Consider the following 8,937-nt stretch of genomic DNA (forward strand, 5'->3'; position numbering starts at 1 on the left):
ATTAGTTCACTGTGTTTGGGGGTGGGGTGGGGGGTAGGGGGTGGGGTTGGTTGGTGGGGAGGGGCCCGAGGCAGAAGCCCAGCCCAGGTCCCCCAGCCTCAGCCACTTGGCTTATTTCTCTGGTTGAGAGCAAAGGAGACCGGAGTCCTGGGAACCTGGATGAGGCAGTCAGGGGCTCCAGACGAACCTTGGAAGCCTTTTTTCTTGCCCCCAGATGTACTGGAGCCCAAGGGCAAAATCCAACCGTGTTGGTGAGACAGACCCTGATGTAGATACCCCAGTCAAGGGGCAAGCCCCTGGGGCTTTCGGGCTGGGCTCTGGGCTCCCATCACCCTATGTAAGGAGTGAGGGTTGGCTCTGTGGTGGATGACACAGAAATGTACCAACCCAAAAGCAATTTGAGAAGAGGGAAGAGTCCATCTGCAGCCAGTTACCTCCCCCACCCTAAAAAAGCCAGGCTTCTGTGGCTTGCTGAAAGCATGGAACATTTTTGTGGGCATCTTGCTGCTCTCTGCGCAAATGCAGAGGTGGTTTGTCAGGTGACAAGCTGGAATCTCCCGGCTGCTGCCCCATAGTCCCCTCTGGTGCCAGCCTCTGAGGTGCCTGGGCAGGGATGCTCCCCGTCTCCTAAGTCCCTGGTGACCTGCTCTCAAGGATGGTTTGGGCAAGGAGCCCAAGTCCAGGGCATCCTGGCCAGAGCCATCAGAATCTGAGCTACACTAAACCAAGCACAAAACAGTGACCCATTTCCGCTGGCTGGGAGGAAAGAGCCAGAAAGTCTTTAAAGGGGCCTCTCTCGGGTCTGCCAGTGAGGCGCTCGGATGTCCCATCCGTTTCTCCTTAGCTGACTCCTGTGGCTTCTTCAGTCCAGAGCTGGGGCTGGCCTGGGCTCCTGCAGCTGAGAGTCCTCTCTGTGCCTGGCTCTGGGTTAGGAGCTTTCAGTGCATTTTCTTACTCAATCCTCAGAACCCACGAGGAAGGTAGTGTTGAAGTTTGCTGTTTTGAAGATAAAGAAATTGAAGCACAGAGAGTTTAAGTAATTCAGCCAAGGCCACACAGCTAATAAGGGGTGGAGATAAGATTTGAACCCAGACTGTTTGACATTAGAGCACAAACTCTTAGCCATTCTAGAGCGATGCGAGAGTGGGTCTTGGGCTGGGAGTGGATCATCAGTGTTTGGAAACCATCAGTGTTCTCACTGTGAGTACTATCCTCCACTTCCTCCCGCCCCAATAGACTGGGGTAAGGGGATCTTGCCCTCAAACTTTAGAAGCCCTGTTCTGTCTCTCCTCTTACCGTGGCACCCCAAAGGGTGAGAAGTTTGCAAGATCAAAGGGACATGCCCAACTGGAGGCTGTGTCCCCATTTGAAACCCTGCTGCAGGAACCCAGGACCCAGGGCTTATGTGGGGCACATCCCAGCTTCCTCTTCCCTAAGCCAACTCTTGTCACTGAAGTGCATGCCCTTAGGCTTGTGGGGTGCTGGGGCAACTGTGGGCTCTCTACTCATAGTACTGGAGACAGTCAGGTGGGAAGAGGAGGGACCAGGCCAGGTCCCTTGTGTATGTTCACTGTGGGTCTCAGAAATGTGAGGAGGGGTCTGCCTCTTCCAGGAGCCTGTGGTGTCGCTGCAAGCAGCTGGCTGAAAGCTCAGGCCACGGGGATAGATTCTGGCCCGTGCTTCTTAACTATAGCTCCCAATTGCTCTAGCTCCGGGAGCCCCGGTTTCCCTGTTCTGGGAATGTCTCCGTCTGCCGAGGATCATGATGAGAGCACTAGGAGCTGGCAGGTGGGATTTGCCCCTTAGCTCAGCCCCCTATATCAGAGAGGCTTCCCCCCCTCCCCCACCCACCACTGCCTGAGCCTAAGCTGATTTGTTACACTTGATTTTCTGTGCCTCTGATGCTATAGTTTTGACTCAAGTCCTAAATTCTCTAGTTATGTGCTCTTTTGGAAAATTATAAAGGATATTATTTCCAAGTTACAGTGGGTTAGAAGTTAGAGGCACGGAGCGGGTAGGTGGGGCACAGTCTCCCCATGACCCCTCATTCACGGGCACCTCCTGCTTTGGTCCCAGCTCTTCCAGCAGGAGCGATCAGGGAGATCAGATCTCGGTTCTAACCCAGGGCCCACTGTGGACCCCTGGAAGCCTGGCCTTGCTCTCTTGGGAGGCTGGCCAGAGGGTCCCTGGGGACATTCTAATGGGATTTCTCCCAGAAACTGCCCTTTGAGAACCAAAGACTGAAGGGGTTAGCAGGAAGAAGCTGGCATGTTAACATCACAGCACATTATAGACAAGAATTGCTCCTCTCTTACCCTCTGGTTGGCAGGGGTATAGGGAGGAGAGCTCAAGGCCACGTTCATGCCTGGCTGTGGTCATTCTCTCCAGGCTGGAACCATTCCAGGGAGAGGCAGTTCTGCCCCAAAAGCTGCTCATCCCAACTGTGGAGGGGTTGGTTAAAGAAACTCTAGCCGAGCCCATGAGTCAACATCGTGCTGGATGCTGGGCATAGAGCGATGACTCTACCCTAGATAGCAATGACTCTACCTTCTCACAAAAAAGACAGCTGTGAGAACCCATCCTTCAGAGGACCATGCTAGGTGCTAAGATAGAGAAACACACAGCCAGGCACCTCCTTCCTGGGGTCAGGGAAGCCTTCTGTCAGGATCCCTGGGGGTTTGTGTAGGAGTCCAGGGGCAGCCCAGGTGGCAGATATGAAGGGGTAGGTGGAGAGGACCATGGCTACCCCCTCCTTCTCCAGCCAGGCCCTCTGCTTCTTATCTGTATTCTGTGCATCCAGTCTCTAGAGGATAAAGTCTCAGGCTAAAGCTGAGCTCTTTAGCTGAGCTAAGCGGGGAGCAGTAGGACCAGGAGGCTTGTCTGTTTCCCTAGTGTGTCCTGTGTGGCAGGCTGGTGCTGTCACTGTTACAGACTTTCCCAACCACCATGGAAAATCCACTTCCTGTGGCTTACATAGGAGCCTCCAGGGTGTTATGTGCTTTCTTAGGGAGAAATTGTTCCTTCTCTATTGATTAGGCAGAAAATTTCCTGGGAAAACTGAGGGTTATTGAGTGTCTGAATGGGAAGAGGTCTCAGGGCGCTTTTTGAAAGCACTGTGTTTGCTTGTGGAGCCCTTTGGCCCAAGCTGTATCTTGTGATGGAGAAGGCAGCCAGCAGAGGGCAGCAGAGAGGCAGCCAGCAAAGTGTGCTTGGGGCCAAGGCTCCCCAACAGGAGCCAACTGAGCTCTTGGCTGAGGATAGGTAAACTGAAAAAAATTATGATTTATATTGTGTGAGGATTTTCTCTTTTTTCTGCCTTTCTTTCTTTCTGTCTTTAAAGCTAAATATATTCTATCCAAAGGGCATTTTGTTATTCCTCCTTTTTTTGGTGTTCAAATAATCTTTTCTGTAATGATGGTGGTTTCCACCCTTTAACAATAGTTAACACAGCTTATTAATCACACTTTCAGACACTGTTCTAAAACCTTTACCTATATTTACTCATTTAATCCTCCGATTATCCCAACATGGTTCAGTTCAGTTCAGTTCAGTCGCTCAGTTGTGTCCGACTCTCTGCGACCCCATGAACCACAGCACGCCAGGCCTCCCTGTCCATCACCAACTCCCGGAGTTCTCTCAAACTCATGTCCACAGAGTTGGTGATGCCATTTTACAGATAAGGAAGTGGAAACACACATCCAAGGTCATATAGCTAGAACACTGGAATGAGCTGGGATTCCAGTGAATAGAACTTGAATCACTATTCGCCACCTAAATGTTGATGTGGGTGGGAGCAATAGCGACCTGGTGGTGCAAACCCCATGATGGAGCAATTAAGCCCCCGTTGGTCTTGTCATGTGAGAATGTGAGCCCAGTGCCCCTAAGTCATCCTGAAATCTGAAAACATTTAATGTGCTATATCTCAGTGTCAATATGCAGACCAGTTGTTCATACATAAAAAAAAAAGAAAGAAACTGAATGGCAAGGGAAATATGCTTGTAAGCTGTGTCACCAATTTGTGACCTGTGAATGGATACTGGCATTCAAAAAATTACATATTCAGTGAACTATAAACTTGGTTGCCTTTCCTTATTTAAAGCAAACCCCCCCAAACAAAAACCTACGGGTCTGTAGAATACGCGCCTCTGGGACCTTCTTGTCCAACCAGTGTTGAAAAGTTTTGTGGGCTCCAAGGTGCTGGTGAGGTGAGGGGAGCAGTTTGACAGCAGTGCTGAGGAGAATGCAGACTCATTTCAAGATCAGAGCCCATCATATCCCGGCGGCTGCTCTCAGCCTCAGCTATGCAAAGAGCTGATGGGAAGAACTCCTCATAATTAGGTTCTGGGACGTGCTGAGGTTTGGAAGCTCAGGAAGGGTTATGGTTTAAAAATTTCCAACTCAGAAACAATCTGCCACATCTTACATATTATCTTAAAAATTGCGCAGTTCCCACGGTCTCCTTCCATACCCTGCTTCCGTGCCTTTTGGTCCTGTTCCTACCTCTTTCCTTTCACTGGTGGCTCAGATGGTAGAGTATCTGCCTGCAATGCAGGAGACATGGGTTCGCCCCCTGGGTTGGGAAGATACCCTGGAGAAAGAAATGGCAACCCACTCCAGCATTCTTGCCTGGAAAATCCCCTGGTTGAGGAGCCTGATAGGTTATAGTCCATGGGATTGCAAAGAGTTGGACACGACTGAACGACTTCACTTTCACTTTCCACCTCTTCCCTCCAATCTGGAAAGAACACAGCTAGTCCAGGAGACCAGGCCCTAGGTCCTGACGGTAATCCACAGGTGACAGCCTTGCTGTCAGGAGGTTAGAACTGTGGTCCTACTGACCTTGCAAGGCTGCTGTGAGGCCCTCTGAGAACAACTATCAGAAACATAAGCAGGCTCCTGGCTCTCTGACGGGTGCGCTGGTCACTCGGCTGCCTGCCCTCAATGAAGGTGCCGCTTCTGTTTTTTCTTCCCACTCGGGTGTAGGAGATGCCGCCCGGAGCCTGGCTGCGCTGGGCCTGCCTCCTGCTCCTGGCCAGGCCCACCCTGCCCTGCCCGCAGGGCTGTGACTGCTTCATCCGGGAGGTGTTCTGCTCGGACGAGGGGCTGGCCGCCGTCCCACTGGACATCCCGCCGCACGCCACAGACATCATCTTCGTGGAGACCTCGTTCACTGCGGTGGCCGCCAGGGCCTTCAGCGGCAGCCCCAACCTGACCAAGGTGGTCTTCCTCAACACCCAGGTGCGCCACTTCAGTCCGGATGCCTTCGGAGGCCTGCCGGAGCTCCAGGACCTGGAGATCACCGGGGGCAACTTCTCCAACCTCAGCGCCGCCATCTTCTCCAACCTGATCTCGCTGAGCAAGTTCACCCTCAACTTCAACATGCTGGAGGCTCTGCCCGAGGGCCTCTTCCAGCACATGGATGGCCTGGAGTCCCTCCAGCTGCAGGGCAACCGGCTCCAGACCCTTCCCCAGAGGCTTTTCCAGCCTCTGAGACGTCTGAAGACTCTCAACCTAGCACAGAACCTCCTGGCCTACCTGCCCGAGGAGCTCTTCCACCCCCTCGGCCGCCTGCAGAGCCTGAGGCTGAGCAGCAACCAGCTGGCAAGTCTGCCCCGGGGGCTCTTCAGCCGTCTGGGCAGCCTGCAGGAGCTCTTCCTAGATGGAAACTCTATCTCCGAGCTGCCCCCGGAAGTGTTCACGCAGCTCTCTTGCCTGGAGAAGCTGTGGCTGCAGCGCAATACCATCGGTCACCTGCCTGGGTCTGTCTTCTCTGCCCTGCCCAACCTGACCTTCCTGAGCCTGCAGGGCAACGCATTGCAGACGCTGCCTGCTGGCCTCTTCGCACAGTCCCCCGGCCTGGTCAGCCTGTCCCTGTCCCACAATCAGCTGGAGACAGTCCCCGAGGCAGCCTTTGCCAACCTGACCAGCCTCGGGTCCCTCACGCTCTCGCACAACGCCCTCACCCATCTGCCGGCCGGTGTGTTCAGAGGACTCAAGGGGCTGGTCAAGCTCTACCTGAGCAGCAACAACCTGACGATCCTGCACCCCGCCCTCTTCCAGAACCTGTCCAAGCTTGAGCTGCTCAGCCTCTCCAGGAATCTCCTGACCACGCTCCCCGAGGGCATCTTCGATACCAACTACAACCTGTTCAACCTGGCCCTGTATGGGAACCCCTGGCAGTGTGACTGCCACCTGGCCTATCTCTTTAGCTGGCTGCATCAGTACAGCGACCGGCTCTTCAACATCCAGACCTACTGTGCCGGCCCTGCCTACCTCAAGGGCCAGGTGGTGCCCGCACTGAAGGAAGAACAGTTGGTGTGCCCCATCACCCGGGACCACCTGGGCTTCCAGGCCCCGGGGCCGGAGGACAGGGAGCCGGGGGGCGCCTGGGATCTGGTTGCGGAGGAAAGGGCGGCTAGGAGCCGGTGCACCTACAGCAATCCCGAGGGAACCGTGGTGCTGGCTTGTGACGAGGCCCAGTGTCGCTGGCTGAACGTCCAGCTGTCCCCCAGGCAGGGCTCAGGCTCCCCAGGACTACCCATCAATGCCAGTCAGGAGTGGGACTTGAAGTCCGGCTGTGGCTCTGTGAGGGTCACTGTGTCCATTGAGGCTCTGGCAGGGGAGCCATAGGTGCAGGGCAGATGGACCAGGACCCTAGGCAGATGGCCTCTGGGCCCAACTGGGCAAGAGATGGTGAGGGGAGCTGAGGCTTGGTTCTTCAGATGCGAGGGGTGGAGTTGCATCTCCAAGGCGGAGGAGGGGGCCGTGGCAAGCCCCACCACACAGAGTCTCCTTCACTACCCTAGTCTCTGAGAATGCTACCTAGCAGGACCTTCTGCAAGCTTTGCAAAGCACCCACCAAAGCTGCGCTGTGGTCTGGAGAATAAAGTAATGCGGCTGCCCTGGTGTTTTTCTGTTATTTAATACTCACCCCGTCTCATCTCAACCCTGAGATACCAGAGCTCCATTTCCACAGAATGGAGGCCAGCCTCTCTTGACATCCAGCTCAAGAGCCAATATCTGCTTCTATTCCTCTGCCTCGAAACGTGGTGGGTTTTTTTTAATTAATTTTTAATTGAAGGATAACTGCTTTACAATATAATATCGTAGATTAATACACATATGTGGACTCTAGAAAGATGGTACTGATGAATCTATTTGCAATGGAGATGCAGACACAGGGAACAGACTTGCGGACAAGGTCATGGGGGGTGGGTAAGGCGAGGGTGAGACAAACAGAGAAGTAGCGTGGAAACGTATACACGACCGTATGGAAATGTGATTTTAATTGATAAAAAGAAAAAGGGAGAGGATAAAAGCAGAGGTGATGAGAAAGATGGGTGGGGTAGAGGTCTGACTTGGTGTTGAGGAGGACTCAAGCTGCTCGCACCCACCTCTGGGGCGTCCAGGAGAAACCAGGTGATGGGGCCCTGGGGAGGGTGAGCGCTGTGGCTTTGCCTGTGCAGCTGATAGGACGGCTGCTCCCTGAGGAGCGAGCCAGGAGGACAGGAGCTGGCTGGGCGGGGACAGACGCCCTCCAGTTCCGAGTGTCTGCGCCTGTGGGCTGCTCACTCACAGAATGGTCCTCTCTCAGTTCTCAGGACACCACCCTCTTACCCAAGCCTGGCTGCACCCCCCCACCAGTTTTCCCCTCACCTCCTGCACGTTGGTCACCTTCGGGTTGGCTGTCATTAGGGTTCCCTGGGTAATCCCCATGCAGCCCCTTGCAGTCAGATCCCACCTCTACGCTGATGACCTCAAATCTCCATCTTTTTAAAAAAATAATTTATTTATTTGTTTGTTTATTTTTGACTGCACTGGGTCTTTGTTGCTGCGTGGGCTTTTCTCTAGTTGCGGCGATTGGGGGCTACTCTCTGGTTGTCTCAGATCTCCGTCTTAGGCCTGGTGTTCGGCTCCTTGGTGACACATCTCTCTGCTCAGCAACTTGTGTTCTATCACGACAGCCACACGCACGTGTAAGCCAGACTCTGTCCCCAGCTCCTCCAGGACCCCTGCCCTGCAAGTCACCAAGCCCAGGAGCCGGGAGTGGTCTCCAACCTCTCCTCCCCTTAATCCTCATGGCCAGCCTTCACTGAGTGCCTGAGTGTCCTCTGTCCATACCTCCTTTCCCGTTCCCAGCCCAGAGAAGCTCTTGGTCTCCCTGGACTGAACCACGGCCCAGCCTCCTGCCCGGTTTCCCTACCCACGCCTACAGCATGGACTGGCTTGGCTGAAGTTCAGGGGTTGGGAGAAGAGAATCAGATGTAAGCAGGCTCTCCAGGAGCTCACAGTCTGATGGGAAAGATCAGACAGGGGGTGTCTGGGATGAAAGCACAAGCTCGATGGGGTGGGTGCCGAGCAAGTGCTGGCCGAGTTCAGGGGAGGCAGAGGTCAGATGAACACAGACCTCCAGAAGCTGTGTTGGATCCCTGAGCCTTGAGATTGTGCAAGCAGAGCATGAGCCAAGGGGTGGAGACAGGCAAGTGGTGAGGTCAGGGCTGAGGCCTCAGGACAGGCTGATTGGAAAGCAGATGGAAAGACAAGCAAGGCTGGAAAGCTAGCTGGAGTCTCAAAGGGCACAGCGAGCAGACTATATATTCATTACAGATGCCCAGCTGTTCCTGAAGGACTTTATGTAAAGGAAGGCTTATGCCTGTGAAGTCTGACAGCAAGAGGCAGGGAAAACAGTGAGGACTCCTGCCTGGCTTGGGCTGGGAGCCTTAAGGGTCAGGGGCGCCAAGGAGATAGAATGAAAAGTTGTCAGGACCTGAACAGTATCTACACAAATGGATTAAAAGACTCAAATGTGAATTACAGAAGTGAAAATTCAAACAACACAGGCATTGCTTTGTACCCATTAATTTGAGAATTAATATTAATAATATGGAAATGAGAAATCGGGATCATGCTCGGTGTGGACATAGCGGAGCCTCAGGG

General features: G+C 53.7%; 1 protein-coding gene across 1 annotated transcript; it reads left to right on the plus strand.

Annotated features, from left to right (window-relative positions):
* Positions 1–4,986: 4,986 nt before the first annotated feature.
* CPN2 (carboxypeptidase N subunit 2) lies at positions 4,987–6,735 on the plus strand. Its single transcript, XM_055418569.2, has one exon. The coding sequence runs from the start codon at positions 4,987–4,989 to the stop codon at positions 6,628–6,630; it is 1,644 nt and encodes a 547-aa protein (XP_055274544.1). The 3' UTR covers positions 6,631–6,735.
* The last annotated feature ends 2,202 nt before the right edge of the window (positions 6,736–8,937 follow it).

The sequence above is a fragment of the Moschus berezovskii genome, chromosome 1, assembly GCF_049115385.1.
Source record: "Moschus berezovskii isolate FMDL1 chromosome 1, NW_MosBer_1.0, whole genome shotgun sequence".
In the NCBI taxonomy this organism is placed as follows: domain Eukaryota; kingdom Metazoa; phylum Chordata; class Mammalia; order Artiodactyla; family Moschidae; genus Moschus; species Moschus berezovskii.

Coding starts and splice junctions, on each gene's coding strand:
- CPN2 (XM_055418569.2), top strand. CDS start 4,987: ATGCCGCCCGGAGCCTGGCTGCGCTGGGCCTGCCTCCTGCTCCTGGCC.